General features: G+C 39.5%; 1 protein-coding gene across 5 annotated transcripts in view; it reads right to left on the bottom strand.

Moving 5' to 3' along the window:
- The window catches only part of SCN8A (sodium voltage-gated channel alpha subunit 8), a 213119-nt gene that overhangs the window by 129117 nt on the left and 60375 nt on the right, over positions 1–23627 (bottom strand). For all 5 annotated transcript variants that reach the window (XM_050748710.1, XM_050748713.1, XM_050748709.1 and 2 more), the window contains exon 2: positions 15109–15438. In XM_050748710.1, coding sequence (XP_050604667.1) covers positions 15109–15384 — 276 coding nt within the window. In that variant the 5' untranslated portion in view covers positions 15385–15438. The remainder of the gene's footprint in view (positions 1–15108; positions 15439–23627) is intronic.

The raw sequence follows: 23627 nt of genomic DNA, 5'->3' as shown, positions 1-23627 counted from the left end.
ACAGTGAACATGGGAGAATGGAAAGGAATGACTGGTGATGGGTTGACTTTGAAATATATATATATACACATATATACACACACACACACATATACACATATATACATATACACGTGTATATATGTATGTTTCACATGGCTGATTAAACCTTTGTAATCATTGTTAAACTGCTGGTGGGAATCCAGAAAAGGACATTTGTCATCTCTTGTTCAACACTATGCTCCAACGCTAGATCCTTCAAAGCCCAGATGTAGTGGAAAGTACAGCAAGCTTTGGATTTTTACAATGCTTCTTAAACAACAACCACTTGGTGCCCATGAAGTCCAATAATATTTTACCTAATCTGTCTTAAATTAGATCTTTGTGAAGTAAATGAGTTAAAAGGGAAATTGAAATTGGATTGCGGTTACTGCCCAAGGGGAAATATCGGTTTACAACAACAGCCACTGAATGTGTTTCAGCACAAGGCCCATTAAGAGCGGTAGAACAGTTCTTAACAAGTTATGGCATGGAGTATTAATAAATGTGTCATGCTGGCATAAAATGAGCCTTCTGAAAAGCACAGGCTTTTCATTTCTAATTAGCAATGTGGGGCTTGGAGCACACAATGTAGGAGCATTGCCATTGTTAACTCAGGGTAAGATATCTTCTCTTTGGGGCCTGCTATTAGGGGAAGGAACATTGTGCATGGCCAGGTAGAGCACATTTATATACATACCAAACAGCATACTGCACATGCAAAACAATAAACACACACAGTCATCACAGTACTGCAGTACAGCTAGTTTATTAGCATGTCTCCACCCCTACCCACTGAAATAATTTTTTTAGCCACACAAGAAGTATAAATTAAAAAAAAAAAAAATAGGATGGGCTCACATCTGTAATCCTGTAATCCCAGCACTCTTGGAGGCCAAGATGGGAAGATCGCTTGAGCCCAGGAGTTCGAGATCAGCCCGGGCAACATGGCAAAACTCTATCCCTACAAAAAAATTAAAAAATTTTGCTGGGAGTGGTAGCATGTGCCTGTAGACCCAGCTTACTTAGGAAGCTGAAGTGGGAAGGTCGTTTGAGCCTAGGAGGTTGAGGCTGCAGTGAGCTGTGATCATGCCTCTGCTCTCCAGCCTGGAAAACAGAGCAGGACCCTGTTTCAATAAAATAAAATAAAACAATAAAGGATGCATACATATGAAAAGACTTTATATAGAAGAGTACTCAATGCAGGGGTGGAGCATATCATAAAAGAGAACGCTTCTTCAAGAAATATTTATTATCCAGCTCCTGGTTTGCTGGGAAACACATGGCCCAGGAGAGCAGCTCTTCACTCAACCAATTCTCCCCATCCTGAGAGGTCAACATCTCCATTAGGGCAAAGGTAACCTGCAGGCCATCTGATGAGCTTCATAATGAACACCTAGGGGCTCAGAGATTGAGCTAAATCAACAAGAGGGCAGCTGGGAACCTTTGAGTCTATCTGACTATAACTATTATTGGCAATGACTATGACTGTCCCTAGATCTTAACTGTTTTGATCTCTGGAACTAACTGGTCCTCTCATTTTTAGCCAGCTTCTCTGGCCTTAAATTCTTGTCTGCCTAAACAAAATATATGTACTTAATTCCCCCAGACCTATGCACCTCTTCTGAACTAGGCAACTGGCCAGTTGTTCATTAATCAACAGCAATTTGGCATTCATTTATGAGTATGCATACAGCCAATATAGCAAGCAACAAATAAGTGTCTTTTCAAAATTTCCCTGTTTTAATAAGGGAAAAAATAATGCAGAATCTAAACAGATTCTATATCAGGCTAGGAAGCTGTTCAGAAACAAATGACCTGTTATGTAAAAATGACTACGCCATGCTGAAAAGAATCCTGATTTATGCTAATCTGCCTAGTGAATTCCTCCAGTAAAATTACAATATAGGTTATATTATATGGCCCTAGTGTGTCCCAGGAAAGGCTCCAGCAAAGGCATAACTGGAATGCATTTCCAGAGTACCCGTGTCGTGGTGCTATCCAGCTCCCCTTAGAAATGCTAAACCAAACCAGGACAGAAGGACACCAGCAAAATTTTTCCCTAGGCATGTACTCCTGTTTGAGCTGCATGACTATTTAGAATCATCATTTTCCATGCCTCTATTCCACTATACTGAGAACTGAGCAAAAGAGACCTCTAAATCCCATATTTAAAAAATTCCTTCTTAGTGACTGATAATTTTACCTATGAGTCTGTTTGAAGAAATAATAACATTCAACATTTATAAAGCATTTACTGAGTGGCAGGCAGTCACCCTACTAAGATACTTTATATAATAATTGTCTCACAACTACTCTATGAGGTAAGTAGTATTTTACAGATGATAAAATTGAGGCAGGAGGTTAAGTAACTTGCCCACAACACAGCTATTACGTGGTGAAATTTAGCATTAAACCGAGGCAATCTAACTACAAAGCCTATATTCTTAATTATCATGGCATACTACAATTTTAAAAAGCTTCAAAACTATTACTCAAATCTAACTATTTGTTTCACAAACAAAAAACCAAGCACAGAATGCTCTGCCTAAAGTCACAGCACTAGTGAGCAGGAGGAGGGCGGGGGAGTTGCCAGGGCTAGACCTCCTGGCTTGCTTCTAGTTCTAAACTCTTCACCGCACCAGGTCATCTGGTCCAACCCTCAGATCAATGAACGAATCTCCTCTACTTAATAGCTTTAACTGTTGCAAAAAGGAACCCCCTGCACGTGCTTCAGAGGTCACAGCAGCTGTTTATGGTCTTTTCTCCAAGTTCAGTTTGATGAAGATAATGCTAGCACCATATCCGCCTGTGGCTTTACAGTTTTCCAGGTGCTTCTGCATACACTTCTTCATTTGCTTTGACCTTGTAACCCCATGCTCTCCAACCCACATTTGGAGTAGCTGCCACCCTTCCTGCTCATGTCACAGGAATCTGGTCACAGGAAGCCATACCTGGCAGAACAGCAGCACTGTGCACCTGCTTCAATGCTGAGCCAGCACAAGGCTGCTCCCCAGGGCAGGGCAGGTCTGATCCTCCTCCATGGCCATTCTTCCTTGTTGTCCTTCAATATAAATTTGACTTTGATCGCCTTCTCCTTGAACCTCTTAAGGTGCACAGACTACAGTTGCTCTAAGCAAGAGCAAAATGCAGGCTTATTATGTAAAGCATGTTAACCCCTCTATTTACTGAATTCATATTCTAGAATCTATTCTCACTCTCCTCTCTTTTAGAAAGCAAGAAAGCAGAGTGGTTTACGGGCTTTGAGGTCAGAAAGACCTGGATTCAATACCCAGCTCTGTTGCTCATTAGCTGTCATGATCTTACGCAACTCATGTTAAGGTTGCTAAGGCTCAGTTTTCTTACTGATAAAGTGGGTGCCATCAATCACTATTCCAATTTTATCAGGTTGTTATCAAGATTAAATGAAGGGTCATAAGGAGTCCTCAACACAGTGGCTGGTACAGAACAGGCTCTCGTTAAATGTGGTTATGATGCTGCTGCTGCTATCACACAATACTGCCACTCCTTCAGCTCTTTGGCTCCAAACATGGGGTGGCCTTTAGAAGACAAGAAGGGGCTGGCCAGGCGCGGTGGCTCACACCTGTAATCCCATCATTTTGGGAGACTGAGGCGGGTGGATCACCTGAGGTCAGGAGTTCCAGACCAGCCTGGCCAACATGGCAAAACCCTGTCTCTACTAAAAATACAAAAAAATTAGCCAGGCGTAGTGGTGTGTGCCTGTAATCCCAGCTACTAGGGAGGCTGAGGCAGGAGAAGCGCTTGAACCTGGGAGGTGGAGGTTGCAGTGAGCCGAGATTGTGCCACTGCACTCCAGCCTGGGCGACAGAGCAAGACTCTCTCAAAAAAAAAAAAAAAAAAAAGAAGAGGAAGAAGACAAGAAGGGGCTAATATTTCTGTTAATTTGGACCCACACACTTGGCACAAGCCAGTAGGACACTTGTGCACAAGAATCCAGACCAAGGCTGCACTAGCTCCAAATGGGTCCCAAAGGTTATTTCCAACCTGGGAACTCTGGAAGTGAGAGAAAACAAAACCCCTCAGGATGCACTCATTGGCTCCAACTGCCTCTAGGCTTTATCTCCTGTCTTACCAAACCACACTCTATGCTTCAGTCACAACTACACTCGCTATTTTAAACAAACCTGTGTCGTGTCTCTCAGCCTTTATATGCACTGTTCCTCATACCTGAACTACTCTCTCATCTCTTCTCTGACAGGTACATTTTTTTTTTAACCATACTTTAATACTTAAAGGTCCAGGTCAAAGATCACATCCTCTATGAAGACAGCCCCATTCAACTCTCTTCAATAGAATTGTCCTTCCCCCATGTGTGTCCCTATAACACTTGTACTTACTTCTATTAGAGCAGTTAACACAGAATATTGTTACTGAGGTTTACATACCAGTATCTCTCACTGGACCCTGAGATCCGTGAAGGGGAGGGGTTTTCTTCCATCTACTATGATTTTCTCAGCTTAGCAAGCAGAGTACATAATGCGATGCCTATCTGGCACAAGGTAGATAGTTTATACATGTTTGTTGAATGTATGAATCTCTTCATAAAGAAATACTACAGCTAAAATCACCTAACCTTTAACTATATCCAGCTTTCTTCTGGGTGCCCAGCTGAAACTATATGGTTATTTTTCTACCCCTTAGCTCATCTACCCATAAAAATTCACTAATTTTAGTTTGAAAAGTCTTCTCTCCTTTTCTATGTCTCAGATACCATGCTGAAGATACGGTATGAAACAAATGAACTAAACACAACAACATAGAGTTGTTCCTCAGTATCCATGGGGGATTGGCTCCAGGACTCCCAGGGATACCAAAATCCACAGATACTCAATCCCTGATATAAGATGATGTTGTATTTGTACATAATCTATGCACATCCTCCAGTAAATTTTAAATCATCTCTAGATTACTTATAATACTTAATACAATGTAAATGCTTTATAAATAAACTATATTGTTTGGGGAATAATTACAAGAAAAAAAAGTCTGTATATGTTCTGTACAGATGTGTTTTTCCCCATATATTTTCAGTTGGTTGAATTCTTAAATGTGGAACCCATGGGTATGGAGGGCTGACTATACTGACTTCATATTGAGGCAATGCAAAATGATAGAAAATTCTCTAAAAATGATAGCAAACAAAACCAAAAAATCATTCTGCAATATGCCCTATATAGACAGCAGGGCATGGAAGACAGACCACGAAGGTGAAATTCACAGATCCCTGGAACAGAAACCTGACTCTACCACATACTAGTTGAGGGAACTTGAGGAAGCAAGTTAATGTTTCTGGAGCCACAATTGTTTCACACTTGTGAAAACGTGCATCATTATACTGAGATATCCCTGGTATTGACAATCCTCAGGGACTGAAGAAAATTGGGGAGTCAAAAATGGTATCTAGAATTTTGATGGTGCCATCAACCAGGAAAGTAGATAAAAGAAGATAAGCAGGTTTGAGGGGAAGAAAATGAGTTCAATTCTGAATATACTAAGCAACCTGTGGCAAATCCAGACACAGATGACTGGCAAGGTGTTGAATGTTTAAGGAACATTCTAGGCTAGGCTAGAGTCAGGAGTCCTCAAACTGAGGCTGGATGAGATCATCCAGGGAGAATGTGCCAACTGAGAGGAACATGGGCCAAGAACTGAATCTGGGGGAATATAAACATTTTAGGGAAAGGTTGATAAAATGAAAGAGAAGGAAACATTTGAGATAAAAGGAAAATTAGGCCAAGGAAGTAAAGAGATATAAGAGTCAGGGAATAACAAATGGTGTCAAACACTGCAGAGAGGTTTAGTGAGTTAAGAACTTAAAAAAAAAACTTAAGACTTGGCAATTTGAGATGTTATTGGGAAGATCTTATAATATCATGAAAGGGGTGAGGATGCAGTCAGGCTTCAAGGATGGAGGAGTAGGTAGGATATGTGTATGTGGTGAGTAAAGGCTCCTCTTTATGATTTTCAGTGGCATGGGAAGCGAGTAGACTAGTTGGGGACAGGAGGTCAAGTGAGGATTCATTAGGATGGGAGAGGCTTTGAGTGTGTTTACAGACGATGGGAAAGGAACCTACATGAGAGGAAAGATGGAAAATACAGAAAAGAGAGAGGATAACCAAAGGAGTGAAATTCCAGAGGAGGTAGAAAGGCACAGGGTCAAAGACAGGGGTGAGGGATTGGTCTTGAACAGTAGATGGGGCACCCTATCCTCTGAAATCAGAGGAATCTTTTATTCAAACTTGGTCCCATAGGCCAAACTTTGCAGGCTCAACAGTATCTGGAATAGAAATGTATCTTCAAAGCTTGTATCAAAAATTCTTCTGGTAAAATCAGAGTTAGCAGAAATTGTCATATGATGGGACAATCCTGATCTTAAGTTGTGTCAAATAGGGTTATATGTAAAGAAACATTTACTACTCATTTGTCAATTTGGAAACAATTCATAAGAGAAGCATCCCTCTGTAAAATAATGACACAGTCTTCTCTCCTTGACTAAGAAAGCACTTAAAATATGCGTAATTATTGTCAGAGGTGATCGATATCATTATAATCTTGAAACATTCTTTAACATTTAAATGGCCAATATTAAATAGTCCCATTCCACAGGTAAATTTTTATTACGATATGAAGATTTCACAAATCACACCCTGGAGAAACCAACAGAAACTAATTCCTAAAATTACCAGTCAGTGGAATTTTATGGCTGAGGTGACTGACTAATAACACACATCCTAGAATTCAGGTAAAAGCTGTCTATGTCTATACCCTATATGGCTCAGAACTTTGGAATCACAGCTTAGTACTTGCATGAGAACTTAGGACTGGAGAAAATTGCAAACGTTATTTGGAACACAGGTACCCTCCACATCTAACCTGAGTTAAACCTGGAGAAAATGCTGGGTTTCTCTGTAAGTACCCCCATAGCTCACATTGATGCTGAAGTATATTTGATTCCTATCTATGTAAAAATCCAAGAGGGGCAAATGCTTTCAAAATTGGCTCTTTTAAAGATTATAATTTAGTACTTGCTGAAGGCCTATTTAAGATACTGAATATTTGAGAGACCATATAATCTTTGATTCTTCTGGATTCTCCAAGATGAGTCTCTGTACCAAATTAGAGCACCACAAGCCTCTAAAGTAGCTGAAACATATTATCTTCATTAATGCACATATCATTATCAGTAATAATGTTATTTCCATATTTGTTTGTTATGTGTTTCCCCAACAAAAACTAACTTCCAAGAATGTATATGGCTTGTCTGTTTTGTTCCCAAGGGCACGGAACAGAGCCTGGGCATATAGAAAACACTCAGTAACAATTTATCAAATTGTCAAATGAATAATTGCATGCTCGATTCCTTCCTTAACCCTCCATAATCTATCATAAATCATATCAATTCACCTCTATAATAACCATTAAATTAATCAATTCCCCTTAATTTCCACTCCCACCACTGTAACTCAGACCCTTATTACTTCATAGCTGATGTGCCTGTTTCAGTTCTTTCCCTCTGGCCCAGCTTACATTATTGTAGTCCCATTCACCCTCCTAAGCACAGCTATCACCACGTATCTTTACTCCCGTTCAGGAACCTTCAGTAGTTCTCTACTGCTTCTCAAACAAACACCATACCTCTGAGTCTAACATTCTAAGCCCTCCAGGATTTGCTCCAGCTCACCCTCCCCAGCCTCATCTTCCACTGCTCCTCTGTCACTTCCCCACATTCCAATCAAATTAGATGACCTGGATTTTTCTTAGAGAAATGGTCTATACTGCAACCTGTAAAATAAGTGACATGTTAGCTGTTAGCATAATCTTAATTTTCTAGATTGGAGGAATTGAGACCTTAAATTAAATGGTATGCCCAAGATCACCTGGAACTAGATAGGGATGGGATCAGAAATAAGATTTCCCAACTTTGGTCTATTGCCAAGGCTACAAAAGAGAAATCTGATTTAGGAATGCTTAATTAAATTCCTTCTCCTCTAGGTAACCATACTTAGAGGGGGAAGACCATACATGCACGTCAATGACCCATCCCTTTGAGAAGGGCCCACCTCCCAATGTCTCAAAGGCATTTATCTCAATTTGATTTGGTGAATAAAATAACTGAAACATCATTTTGTTTCCTTACATTGTTGGGAAAAAATTTTTAACAAGAAAATAAACCAAAGTTTTAAAATATGTAGTTTTTATTTAAAACAGAAAGCAGCATTTAGGCTTATTGTGCAAAAGCAGGAAATACAACTCATTAGCAATACTTCAAATCACATCTACTGAACATAAATCCTTCTGTAATGGTCTCTGTGCTGCACACCTGTTGAAAGTGTGTCAGCATAGTTTTGGTAAGGATTTTCTGCCAGGAGCTCATATAGGACTGCATGTGTGTGTATCACTTAAACTGATGGCACTAATATTAGTGAAGTAAGGAGAAAATTGCAAACATTATTGGCAACACAGGTACCCTCCACATCTAACCTGAGTTAAACCTGAAACCAACTTCTTATCCAATGTAGGGCTGAAGATCCTAATGTGTTTTAAAAATTTAAAAGGAGGAATCAGTTCTCCAAGTGTAGGATAATTAAGTTAGGCTACAAGGAAGAAGAGGCCTCTGGGCTGGGCCTGTGTGGGTAGAATATCAAAAGGTAAAACTAAAAGACAGAGTACATTCCAACAGGAAGAGAGGGAGACCAGAAGAAGGTGGGTGGGTGGAGCGGTCCCGTTTCCCACACTAAAGAAACGGGAAGTAGTTTGCCACAGCTAAAATACAACATGTGAAGGCAAAAGTGTGAAACACAATTAGAAAGATAAAGATACGGGTCTAACTCTATTTTGCAAATATTGTAGGTAAGGAAATTAAAGTGATTTAGCCAAGTACAAACATGAAGCAAAGCTGGAACTAAAACAAGGTTTTATATTCCCAGTTAGGCACTCTTTCCACTATAGTCAGATACCACATAACAATGTTTTGCTCAACAATGTTTGGAATGGTAGTTCCATAAAATGATTATGAGGCTGAAAAGTTCTTATTGCCCAGTGACCTTGTATCTGTCATAAAGTTGTAGCTGTAGCACAATGCATTACCTTTTCTATGTTTAGCTATGTTTAGATACAGAAATACCATGGTGTTACAAATGTCTACAGCATTCAATATGGTAACATGCTGTACAGGTGTGTAGCCTGGGAGCAACAGGCTAGACAATTTAGCCTAGGGGTGCAGTAGGCTACATCATCTAGATTTGTGTAAGTACACTCTACGACGTTCAAACAAGGACGAAATGGGCTAATGACTCATTTCTCAGAACGTATCCCCATCGTTAAGTGACACATGATTGTATACTATCCTACCATAGGTTGGGGATGGACTATGGCAGATAGGATATACTCTTCCTTTAAAAAGTAACAAGGGGTAGAAAGGTTAAATAAATTGCCTCAAGATCACATGTCCAGTTGAAAAACTGGCGGTACTGATAATAAGCCCAAGTCCCTGGAATAGCACAACTCAGAGCTCCTTCACTTGAGAAAATACAATACAGGGGGCTGACATGAATCCTTTCCCCCAGAAGCACTGCTCTTACCACTGCACGGTTTAGGACCTGATCTATAAATCACAGGGATTATTAGGGAAAAATGAAAACAGAGCTTATTTTTCTTCTCCCTATTTGCCTGCCCAGCTTCAGCAGAACTGAGCCAATTGAGGCTGAGAATCAATTAATAAAAAATTAGACAAGTGAGGAACTAGAAATGTGATGTAATACATGGAGAGTCAGGAGGCATGAGCTCTAGCCCTGGTTATATTACCAACAGTGGTGTGGGCTTTTGACAAAGTACTTCACCTCAAAAAATTTATAAAATGTGGAGGATCAACTAGATGATGTCTAAGGCTACAAAATTATAATTTTCTATTACTCTAATAAGTAGATATCTCTTTGCAAAAAAAGTAAACCTGAAAAGTTGAAGGTAAACTGAACTTTAGAAAGTTATATATAATTTTTTTTTTGAGATGGAGTTTCACTCTTGTTGCTCAGGCTGGAGTGCAATCGCGTGATCTCGGCTCACCACAACCTCCGCCTCCCAGGTTCAAGCAATTCTCCTGCCTCAGCCTCCCGAGTAGCTGGGACTACAGGCATCTGTCACCACACCTAACTAATTTTGTATTTTTAGTAGAGACAGGGTTTCTCCATGTTGGTCAGGCTGGTTTCGAACTCCCGACCTCATGTGATCCGCCAGACTCAGTCTCCCAAAGTGCTGGGATTACAGGTGTGAGCCACCACACCCGGCCATATATAATTTTTTTAATGCAATAGGAGTGTGCCCTATTGAAAAACACGTCGATCAATCTTGTAATTTAAATTTTTGTTTATATGACTTTCTTTTAACACGGTATACCCATTAAACAAAAAAGACACATGTATCAATTGTTAGTTCTAAGAAATTGAAAAGGGATTGGAGTCAATTCTGAAGGCCTTGTTTCAGCTTAACCTACAGATTTCCTGGATGCCTACTTCAGATAGTCATTACGAATATATACGGCCATTTTGTATTCAACAAGTTATTATTAAGCATCGGAGAGCATATGTTTAGCGAAGACAGGCACTTTGAGCAATAGAGAAAAAGTTCTTAATTTTTCACTAAACAAGAAAATCTTTTAAAACTGAGGGAAATACAAAAATTAGCCAGATATGGTGGCGCATGCATATGATCCCAGCTACTTGGGAGACAGAGATGGAGATTGCCCAGGAGGTTGAGGCTGCAGTGACCTATGATTGCATCACTGCACTCCAACCTGGAGTTAGACTCTGTCTCCAAAAAAATAATAATAATTAAAAAGTAAAAACAAAAAACAAAATTAAGACTTCAATAGGTTTAAGAAAACAACAGGAAAAAACCAATAACAAAGGCTTTTAATGGAGTTCAAGTTCCATAAAACACATATTTGTTTTTGCTTGCATACACATAAAGAAACTCTGGAAGATACTACTATCAGTGGTTGCCTGTGCAGGGAGATAGGAAATAGGCAGATGAGAGACAGGTGTAAAAAGGAAACTTATTTACCAAGTACCTTGAATTTTTAACCACTTAAGTATATTACCTATTTTAAAAATTGAATTTAAAAATGTAAATGTTCCTTGAACAATTATTTGTAGCAAACAGCTGAAAAACAAGAAAGCCAAAGAAAGGAGGTGTTAGAACCGAAGTACCAAGAGACAAAGAAAATGTAAAGTAGCACTGAGAAGTCTGAGGCAATTCAAAGAGAGAATGATTCAGATTGTTTGCAGGAACCAGCTGAAAAAGTCAGTGTGAAACCCAACAAGGCCCTCAGACGCCTATGATAGCCAAACCAGTACCAGCTGGAATAAATAACAGTATCTCGAAAATGTGGTGCAAAACTTTTAGGGCCCTGTGTCCCTTGGGAGTGTGAAATCCGAGATAAAACCAGAACTGTACTAATAGAAAACGAGTTCTCTCTTACCCACTAGGAGAAAGAGGGAAGGAAATGAGAAACAAGTTTTTGTGAGAGTCACAAAGATAATTAATCAGTTAGAAAATGAGACCAATGAGGAAAACATAAAGGATTCCACTGGTATCATTTAGCAAAGAAAAGAGATTCTATTTTGCCAAGAATTATTTAAGGCAGCCCTTGAAGAGCAAACGTAAAGGAATGTCCTCTTAAAGTCATTTCTACCCTTATGACTTTTTGATTTGTGGGTTAATTCCCAGTGTGCTTCCTTGTAAAAGAGATCTTGCTAATTTAGTACAAGTCCTAGTTAGCAAGAAGTGAAGGGGTTAATATATACTCCTCTGGCATATTGACTAAGTTAAAGATATTTGTAAAACAGCAGGTGCAAAAAGATCACTCTGACCTTCTTGCTGTTTCTTAAGAGCGGAAGATGAAATTCCTGTGTGGAAGACACTCCCTGAACCTGAAGGAACGGCAACATCCTTACCTTCAAGGGCGAGAAGGTGAGACCAAGAGAATACTGTACTGACCTTGTTATAATAAAAAGTCTTATATTTTAAGCCTGCCCACATAATTTAGTTGCTTCTTCACAATTTACTATTTTTTGTCCAATCCAGTATATAAATAACCGACTCTAACTCCTTCTTTAGGTCTTCATTTCTTTCTTTCTTTCTTTTTTTTTTTTTTGAGACAGACTCTCACTCTGTCACCCAGGCTGGAGTGCAGTGGCGCGATCTCGGCTCACTGCAACCTCCACCTCCTGGGTTCAAGTGATTCTCCTGCTTCAGCCTCCTGAGTAGCTGAGATTACAGGCCAGTGCCACTATGCCAAGCTAATTTTTGTATTTTTAATAGAGATGGAGTTTCACCATGTTGGTCAGGCTGGTTTCAACCTCCTGACCTTGTGATCTGCCTGCCTCGGCCTCCCAAAGTGCTGGGGTTACAGGTGTGAGCCATTGCGCCCAGCCCACGGTCTTCATTTCTTCATGCGGGTTCCTGTGCTACATAAAGCATGTATTATGCTTTTCTCCTGTTAATCTATGTTATGTCAATTTAATTCTAAGATCCAGCTGGGACCCTAGGAGAATAGAGGTGGAGTTTTTCCACCCCTATAGAAGTATCAGCACTGCTGGTAATGATTGGCAAGTAAACTTGAGCAAGAATGTTATTTTTAATCAAGTAAAATATCCTTCATTTAAAAGTACAATGATATCTAAAGTGCTAGCAATGTTCTTTCCTGACATGCTGTTAGTTTGTAATCATTATGCTACGCATTTATATTTTGTGAGCTTTTCTGTATGGTGGTATATATTTTTTCAAGATTACCAAAAATATATTATTAAAGTTATCCTTTCCAGGAACAATTTAGCCTTGTGGTGAAGCCGAAGGCTGAAGTCAGAATTTCTACCATGAAGAACCAGTCTTCTAATGGAGCACCATCAAGAACAATTTGGCCTATCCAATGAATGGCACCCATCAGGTCCAGAGACCCACTCTCTTTGGTAAAGTCCTCACTCTCAAGCCAGGCCACTGAAATCTGAGGCACTGGGAATGAAAAGAGGCTGTCTACAGGGCAGAAACCAGGGAAAAAGAGTATGCAAAGGAAACTTGGGCTCTAACAATGATTAGCTCTATATATTTTTTCATATCTCCTGTCAGATTTAAGAAAATGAGAAATTAGAAATGAGATCATGTCCTTTGCAGGGACATGGATGGAGTTGGAAGCCATTATCCTCAGCAAACTAACACAGGAACAGAAAACACATGGAAGGGATCAACACACATCCGGGCCTGTCAGAGGCAGGGAATGGGGGTAGGGAGAGCATCAGGAAGAATCGTTAATGGATGCTGGGCTTAATACGTAGGAAATGGGATGACCTGTGCAGCAAATCACCATGGCCCACGTTTATCTATGTAACAAACCTGCACATCCTGCACATGTACCCCTGAACTTAAAATACAAGTTAAAGGGGGAAAAAAAAAGAAAAACTACAAAACAAAAAGAAAAGAAAATGAGAAATTAATTTGCATTTGAGTTGGAAAAATAGTTTAGGTCCAGAGACATGAAGTGTCTTGCTGAAAGTCACAAACTAGTTTTGAGAAGGTTTTTTCTTCATTTATTTCCCCATAAATTATCTGTGGTATCTTGGACAATACATTTACTGAAAAATAAAACATAAATAAAAGGCCAGGCGCGGTGGCTCACGCCTGTAATCCCAGCATTTTGGAAGGCTGAGGCGGGTGAATCACTTGAGGTCAGGAGTTTGAGACCAGCCTGGCCAACATAGTGAAACCCCATCTCTACTAAAAATACAAAAAAATTAGCCAGGCTTGGTGGCGCACACCTGTAGTCCCAGCTACTCAGGAGGCTGAGGCAGCAGAATCGTTTGAACCCAAGAGGCAGAGGTTGCAGAGAGCTGAGATCGCGCCAGTGCACTCCTGTCTGGGCAACAGTGCGAGACTCTGCTTCCAAAAAAAAAAAAAAAAAAAAAAAAAAGTAAATAATAAACACGGTAAATTATGGTAGAATCAGGATTTCTTACCTCCAATCTACTGTTCTTTACATTGTATCATTTTGTTCATTAAACTTTCTAGATTTCTCAGTGAAAGAATAGACTAATGGTTCCACTTTTTTCTATTATATAGCTGTTCTAAGCATGTGGTCCCAGCTGCGCAGGAGGCTGAGCCAGGAGAATTGCTTGAACCCAGGAGGCGGAGGTTGCAATGAGCTGAGATCGCGCCACTGCACTCCAGCCTGGGCGACAGAGCAAGACTCCATCTCAAAAAAAAAAAAAATCTGTCAAATGAGGAGTCCCCTAAAACGGTGTCTGATGCCAGTCCTCAAGATTCAATTATTTAGCTGGTGGATCAACGAGGAGGCTTTGTTTTTCTGCTTGTTGCCTTGTTTCAGAAGATAATCATGAGAAAGAAGCTGAAGATTTAATCAAATATTTGTTCAGGAAGTTTGAAACTCTTGGCCAAATGAAGATTGGTAGTTCTTTCACCTGAGTTCCCTACTTGCAGGAATAACAGAATTGACTCTACTGCAAGATCGGTGCTGCAAGAATCAATCCAGACAACGGTGTAATAGGGCCAGTGACCTGGGTCTGTCCTCACTGGCTGTTTGCTTTACTCAGTTTTATTCCCGTCCCCAGCAGCTCTAGTGTCACAGACGGGGCTAGACAAGAGAGCAAATACACCATCTCCACCATACTACTCTACTGATGTCACAACAGTAACATCGTCTTTATACTAAAGACAGAATTTTGAATGTGTGTTTGAGAGAGGGAGGTTGTCCTATCTTTTAAAAACTCTTTTAAGTAGTCCCATTTCATTTGCCTCCCCTTTTTCTGATCTGGCCTGGAGCCAAAACCATAAGTCTTATTAATAGAGTTGACAAGTGCCAAGACCACAAATGACCCTTAGTAGCAATTAAAATGAAAAATAATCCCCATAAGCCAGAACTGAAACAAAAGGTTAACTACTTATCCGAACTTTGGCAAAGAGACACAGTTCTTTCTCCCCCATCTCCCTAAGCCTGTTAGGAAACGGGTATCTGCAGCTGTTCCTCCTCCTCCAACTCACTTTCTGCGTCAAATAGTATGGGTCAAAGTCCTCCAGGGGAACTGCAACCAGGCCTTGGGGGATGTCCCCGTAGATGAAAGGCAAACTCTTCCCTGCTTCCAGGTCACTGTTTGGCTTGGGCTTGCTGTCCTCATCGTCCTCCCGATGACTGCCATCGGCCTTTGGTGGTTTCTTGAGCTTGCTTTCAGCAATGCGCCTCTCAATGTTTGCCAGCGACTCAGGGGTGAAAGGCTTGAAACTATCAGGGCCTGGTGGTGCGAGCAGCCGCGCTGCCATCTTCTCATCCTGCAGCAGCTTCGTTAGTTATGCTGCGTCCAGGACAGGTCAGCTCTGGAAGAAACAGCAACACAGACAGCATTAATCAATCACTGCTCTAAAAAGAGGCCAGACTAAACCATCTCATTCTCAACCTTAATTCACAACCTTTGCAAAAAAACACATAGTTTCTTCCATGACATGGTTATTTTTCTTTTCAGGAAATCTGTGGCATGGACCGATCTGCCAAGGGAGATCAAAGATCAGGAGTCTACTGAATTGCTAGTGTTTATTATATTCACTTAGATGCAACTCACTATTAGGAACCACATACAACAAAAAGGATATAGTGTATTCCCTCAAGGAACTTCTATTCTAAACAAATAAGGGATATGTAACGTTACCCAGGGGCATATGTTAGCTGTGAAGTCCTTATAGTTCAAGTCACCTTCCTTTCCTAAAGCTCCACTCCCCAAAGAAAAACTCTTCCTTTCAAGGGCAAGACGAGGATAAATTATCATTCTTCTCAAATTTCAGTTTCTGAAAACAAAATAAACCCTTCAAACTTTGGAGACACAAAATGTAGATAAAACCGCTTCCATCTGCTTTAGTTCTTCCATTTCAAGTTATTTTTCAATCATCAAGTTGTGTAAAATCCATCCAGTATAAAAGTCCAAAAGTATCTTCTTTAATGATAAAGCTCAGAGGGCAGATACTGCTCTAAGTGCCGCCTGCTTAGCAACTAGAAAAAGCAAATGGGAGTGGAATCCTAGAGAACTTCCTCTGATGCAACAGCACTGCAGCACTGCAGGCTGAGCAGCAGCAGAAGGGCCTGCGTGCGACTCCCAAGAGGGGCTCAAACCAGGAAGGATGGAGACGTGAGAACAGAGTCGCAAACAAAAATTCCCTTCTAAAAAGAAAACTGAAGTAATGTCTTATGAGAGTCAGTGATTTCTAAGCATGGTATTTAAAAAGCCCATTTTCCATTTATGTTTATAAGAGTCCTGGATTATTTAAACACATGCAGTAAAATGGAGGAATCAATCCCTGGTTTCAAAAGCAGCACTATTCTGTTTCAGGCACAAAAATGACCTGAGCAGGTAAGTTTACTGTGAAAGGCTTAGGGCTTTGCTGGCAGTTCACTGGGTGCTCATGGTACTGCTTTTTTCTCTTTAGTTTTGTGAACACCGCAAGGACAATCCGGGAATTTTTTTAAGGCTACAGATTGTTCTTTCCTCTCCTACTTAGCCCTCAAGGTCCACTTCAAGGAAACTAAACCTTGAGGCTCCTCAAGAGAACAGTAGTAGAGTTAACTCTAAATAATTTGGGAATGAGATACCCAAGAGCTCCTTCCACAAATCCACCTGCTGAGATTCCAGATCTCTGGAGCAGTAGTGATTGCTAAGTGTTGCAAGACAGTGTGTAGTGTCTGTACGAGGAACGGTCAGCTCACTCACTCACAGCAGGGGGCTAAAGTAGGCCATAACCACAAGTTTGCCCCACATAGACCAGTTGGCTTCATGTTGCGCAAAAACACCACCATCCTATAGACAGAGGGGTCAAAGAAATCATTTCCCTGTGGGAATTATGTAAGGATTTCAGAGCTATAAGAGATTTTACAAATTTAGTCCATTTGATTTTAGATGAGGAAAGGCAGGGTCCTAAGAGATCAGACAACTTGCCCTGAGTCACAGGTCCAGGATAAAAATCACAACCAAAATGCTCTGGTGCCCCATCTCAGAACTTCTTTCATTATAATAAATATCAGTTATCTATCCTCCTTTCCTATCTCCCACTACTCCCCAACAGGAATAGTTTCGTTTAGTCAGTAAATCGCATAGATGCTATGGCTTTACTGATCTAAGACCAGTCCCAATGCTTTCCCCAACCTAAAATTCCCTTTCCTTCATTCTTCTCCTACCCATCCTTGCATTGCCCCCCAATAAATCCCTACTCCTCCAAGTCTTCCCACCAACTCAGCCTTGACTAATTATTTCCCCTTCTACACTCCTACAGCACTCCACCATGACCTTAGCTAACATTTATCACATACTATGTTTCAAGCATTATTCCAAGCACCTTGCCTGTATTAACTCGTTCAATCTCCAGAGCAGCATATGAGGCAGATATTATTATCACCACTTAACAGATAAAGAAACAGAGTCAGAGAAAACTAATGTAGCTTGCCCAAAGTTATACAGCCAGAAGAAGATTTGAAACACACTAAATAAACTTGTTTTGGCACTTAATCATTGCTGAATTGTACCTTTTAGAGAATAAATTCCCAGAGGTCTTAAACTTCTTTTGTATCCCTTTCACAGTGAATAGGATTATGCCTGAAACCCATAATGAGACCAAATACATGAAGATTCCTTGGCTCCTACATCCACACTCATTCTGAGTCCTAGGTCACTCTCTGTTCCTACGCAGAGGACAAAGAACACTGCAAGAGTAAGTCACTGAAGATGCTGACAAATTCTTGTGATCTAATTGCAGGCACCTGGGTTCTTCACAGCAGCCCAGGGCTAAGTTCTCTGTCTTTGCTTTCAGATCCTGTTTCTTCCTGTCTTCTCCAAGACTGTGTCCTCTCAATTACCCCTGCTCTTCATCCCATTTTCAATCGCTCCTTTTCCTATATCTTCTCCCTTTACATCTCCACCCCCACTCTCTTTGTTTGGCTTACGTGACACTATGTTTTCCTGGTTGAACTACAGCTGCAGTCTCCTCTTCCTCATCAACTCTTCCTTCTCCAAGGGCTGGCCTTCTGAAATTTCTCTGTTACAGTCTTTTAGGGATCTCATTTATTCAAAATAAATTTGTACACTGGTAATTTTCAGATTTCTCTCACTGGCCCTGATTGTCCTCCTGAGTCCCACAGTTGCTTCTAGGGGCCTGCTATGACTTCCAAACTAAAGCATTTAAAAACTACTCATCTTACTCCAAAACTGATTCCTCTTCCTGGCTTTCTTATTTCTGGACCAGCCATCCGTCATGGAATCTCAGTCATCTCTGCCCTGTCTCCTTTTGCTATCCGTACCCAACCAGTCATCAGCCTTTCCAATTGCTCTTCCTTCAGAGCTTCCATTTTCAAAGTATTGCCCTAATTCAGGTCCTACTGCAATAGTCTCCCCACTAGTGGACCAGTCCTCAGTCCACCAGGCATATTTTCAAGGATCCATTTCCCTAAGAATCTGCTTTCATTAAGTCATTTCCCTTTGTCAAACTTACCAGAGTTATAGGACAGATTCCAAATTTCTGCCATTTCACTGCCACTCAAGGCATTCTACAACCTTATGCATCACAAACATTCTCTTCTAGGGCTTCTCTGCAAGAATGCCTGCGCTGGTAACTGTATTCTGAAATTTTTCGGAAGGTATAATACAATAAAGTTCACAAACCTTAAGTGCACAGCTTATTTTGTACATATGTATATGCCTATGTAACCACCACTGAAATCAAGATGTAGAAAATTTATTCCAGCATCCCAGACAGCTCTCATGAACCATCAATAATCACCCCCAGCAAAAGCTATTCTGACAGTTATCACCATATATTAGTTTTGCTTCTACCTGAACCTCATATAAGTAGAATATAAACATACTCTTTGGGTTCTGGCTTTTTTCACCCAAGACTATTTCTGTGAAATTCATCTTCTTATATGTGTAGCAGCAGTTCATTCTGCATAGTATTCCATGTATGAATGTAGTACAATTGATCCATTCTACCTTGATGGGCATTTAAGTTGTTTATAGTTTTAAGCTATTACGAATAAAAGCTGCCAAGAGCCTTCTTGTAGGTCTCTTTTGGTAGTCATACATTTATTTTGTTTTGGCATATAGCTAGCAGTGGAATGCTGGGTCAGAGAATGGCAGATACTTAGCTTTAGTAATATTCCTACCAGAAGTATAAGAGGGTTCCAGTTGTTCCAAATACTCATCAACACTTGGAATGACAGTCTTCTGAATTTTACCAACTCTGGTGGGTATAGTAGCATCTCATATTTTTTTTTTAAAAAGTAATTTATTGGGACGAAATTTACGTAACATAAAATTAACCATTTTAAGGTGAACAATTCAGTGGCAATTAGTACATTCACACTACCACTGTTATCTAGTTCCAAAACATAAGCAGTTTCTCTCCATTCCCAACCTTCAGCCCCCACCCTTTACCACCAGTTCCTGGGAACTATCAGTCTTCATTCTGTCTCTACTGATTTATCTATTCTAGACATTTCATATAAATGGACTCACACAATGTGAGCTTTTGTGTCTGACTTCTTTCACTTAGCCTAGTGTCCTCAAGGCTCATCCATAATGTAGCATGTATCAGTACTTCATTTCTTTCTATGGTATTTCATGCAGTGTACAGAATCAACATACAAAAGTCAGTAGCATTTCTATACATCCACAACAAACTAGCAAAAAAGATACCAAGAAAGCAATCCCAATTATAATAGCCACCAAAAAATAACAATAATAAGACCTAGGAACAAATTTAACCAGGAAGGTGAAAAATCTCCCAGGAAAACTATAAAACACTGGTGAAAAATCAAAGATGACGCAAAAAACTGGAAAGACATCCCATGTTCATGAACTGGAATAATTAATATTGTGAAAATAACCATACCACCAAAAGCCATTTATAGGTTCAATACAATCCTTATCAAAATACCAATGAAATTCTTCACAGAAATAGAGAAAACAATCCTAAAATTTGTATGGAACCACAAAAGACCTTGAAAAGCCAAAGTAATCCTGAGCAAAAGGAACAAAGCTGGAGTTATCACACTATTGGACTTCAAAATATATAACAAAGATACAGTATCCAAAACAACATGGTATTAACATAAGAAGACACATAGATCAATGGAAAAGAATAGAGAACACAGAATTAAATCCACATATTAATAGCCAACTGAGTTTTGACAAAGGTACCAAGAACATTCATTGGGGAGGGATAATTTCTTCAATAAATGGTGCTGGGAAAACTGGATAACCATATGTAGAAGAATGAAACTGGAACCCTATCTCTCACCACATACAAAAATCAACTCAAAATGAAGTAAAGGCTTACATGTAAGTATGAAACTACTAGAAGAAAACATAGGAGAAATACTTCAGGACATTGGTCTGGGCAAATATTTCATGAAGAAGACCTCAAAAGCACAGGAAACAGAAGCAAAAATAGACAAATGGGATTATATCAAACTAAAAAGCTTCTGACATCAAAGGAAACATTCAGCAGAGTGAAGAGACAACTAGTCTCTTTGCGAACTATTCCTCTGACAAGGGATTAATATCCAGAATATATAAGGAACTCAACAGCAAAAGACTAAATAATTCAATTAAAACATGGGCAAATGAACTGAATAGGCATCTCTCAAAATAAGACACACAAATAGCCAAAAAGTATATGTAAAAATGCTCATCACTTATCATCAGGGAAATGCAAAACAAAACCACCATGAGATATCATCTCTCCCAGTTAAAATAGCTATTATCAAAAAAACAAAATATAATGAATGTTGACAAGGGTGCAGAGAAAGGGGAACTCTTATACACTGTTGGTGGGAATGTGGATTCATACAGCCATCATGGAAAGCAGTATAGACGTGCCTCAGAAAAATAAAAATAGAACTACCATATGATCCAACAATCCCATTACTGGGTATATATCTAAAGGAAAAAAAGTCAGTATGTCAAAGAGATATCCACACTCCCATGTTTATTGCAGCACTATTCATAGTAAATAAGATATGGAATCAACTTAAGTGTCCATCAACAAAGGAATGGATAACAAAAATGTGGTGTATATACACAACGGAATACTATTTAGCCATTAAAAAATGAACAAAATTCTGTCACTCATGGCATGAATGAGATTGGAGGAGATAATGTTAAATGTAATAAGCCAGGGACAGCAAGAAAAATACAGTATTCTCACTCATATGTGGAAGCCTAAAACGCTGATCTCATAAAAGTAGAGAGTACAATTAGTGATTTACTAGAGTCAGGGAAGGATAGCAGAGAGGGAGGGATAGCCAAAAGTTGGTTAATGGATACAAAAGTATAGCTAGCTAGAAGGAATAAGTTCCAGTGTTCTATAGTACTAAAGGGTGACTATAATTAACAACAACTTACTGTATATTTTTAAATTGCTAGAAAAGTAGATTTTGAATGTTCTTAATACAAAGATAAACATTTGAGATGGATATGCCATTACCCTAATTTGATCATTACACACTGTATACATGTATCAAAATATCACACCATATCACATATTATGTACCAATTAAAAATAACAATAAAAGCAAAAAAACCCCAAAATATATATCCCAAAAATGTATATACCACAATTTGTTTACTCATTCATCTGTTGACGGACATTGAATTCTTTCTACCTTTTGACTACTATGAACAATGCACACATGTACTTGTTTTAGTACTTGTTCTCAACTCCTTTGAGTCTATACCTAGGAGTGGAATTGGTAATTCTACATTTAACTTTTTTGAGGAACTGCCAAACTGTTTTCCTGAACTATTTTGCATTTTGTGGCTGAACCATTTTGTATTCACAACAGCAATATAAGAAGGTTACAATTTCTCCATATCCTTGCCAACACTTGTTATTTTCCCTTTTCTTTTTTTTTTCTTTTTTAATTGCTGCCATCCTAGTGGGTGTAAAGTGGTACCTCACTGTGGTTTTGATTTGCACTTCCCTAATGATACTGATGCATTTTCTCATGTGTTTGTTGGCTCACTCTTGTCTAAATTTGTATTCGTCTGATGATACTGATCACTGTCTCGTAGGTTGATTGGCCATTTAGACAACCTCCTTTGTGGAGTGCCGATTTAAGTCTTTGCTCACTTTTTCCTATTGGGTTAAACTGCGTTTTTCTTACTAGTTTGTGAGAGTTCTTTGTATATTCTCCATTGAAGTCATTTGTCAGATACAATATTTCAAATATTTCCTCTCAACTGTCTTAATGGTGTCATTTGATAAGCTGTAGTTCTTAATTTTATTGAAATCCAATCTATCAGTCTTTTCCTTCATGTTAGTACTTTTTTGTTCTAAGAAATCTGTTCCTATTCCAAGGCCATGTAGGTATTCTCCTTTGTTTTAGAGTCTTTATTATCTTACATTTCTCATTTAGTTTTGAAAACCATATGAACTGATATTTACGTATGGTGTACAGTGGAGGACAAGGTTCATTTTTTTTCCCATGGTTATATAATTGACCCAGCATCACTTAATAAAATGTCTGGTCACTGTTACTTTCACTGACTCCTAAAAATATTTTCATTTCCTTATTTTAAACCTCCTGACATCTTTCTTTCTTCTATTCATCCATTAAAGCAAGCTTAAATGTCTTCTGTTTCTGAGGAAGTCATCTTGCACAGTAACAAACTTGTTAGATTTAGAAGGAACTTAGAGACCACCTAGTTCAATTTGCCTCATCCACAAGTTATGTGAGAGAGGCTGAATTGTCTAACTGCCAATTAGTGACAGATGCACAGCTATGACCCAGGTTTCTTGGCTTCCAATATAATGCTCTTTTCACTAAAACACCCAATCTCTAAGTCAATGACCTTGTCCATCATACCACTACTGTATCATTGTGCATCTTTCTGCAGTGCTAAAGATGACACAGGCATCCCAGATGATAAAGGAACAACAAAAGCAACTTTTGGCTCTGGCAGTTCTAAAAGAGATTGAACTAGACTCAAAGATAGGGACAAACAAATAGGTAGGGCTCTCTTCTTTTGGTTGTCCAGGAGGATTAAGACCTTAAAATTCAACCAGCCACAGTGACTCATGCCTGTAATCCTAGTGCTTTGGTAGGCTTAGATGGGAAGATCCCTTGAGGCCAGAAGTTTGATACCAGCCTGGGCAACATAGGAAGACACCACCTCTACAAAAAGTAAAAAAAACGTATCTGGGTCCCCCTGGTGGTCCCAGCTGCTGGGGAGGTTGAGATGGGAGGATTACTGGAGCCCAGGAGTTAGAAGCTATAGTGAACCATGATGGTGCCACTGCCCTACAGCCTGAGTGACACAACTCTTGTGTCTAAACCTGTCTCTAAAAAAGGCAAAAAAAAAAAAAAAAAAAAAAAAAAAGACCTTAAAATGCCAACTGTGGCCTGAACACAAAGAAGAATCCAAATTAAGGGACATGGCGTGAAAGAGGAAAAGAAAACCAGTATTGAAATGCAGTTATAACAGGAACAAAAGGAAGAGAAGTCATCTAGGAGGGGCTGTTAAAGC

Source organism: Macaca thibetana, chromosome 11 (assembly GCF_024542745.1).
Source record: "Macaca thibetana thibetana isolate TM-01 chromosome 11, ASM2454274v1, whole genome shotgun sequence".
NCBI classification, from domain to species: domain Eukaryota; kingdom Metazoa; phylum Chordata; class Mammalia; order Primates; family Cercopithecidae; genus Macaca; species Macaca thibetana.
The sequence above is the reverse complement of the archived record's forward strand: the minus strand, read 5'-3'. Positions and strand labels throughout refer to the sequence as shown.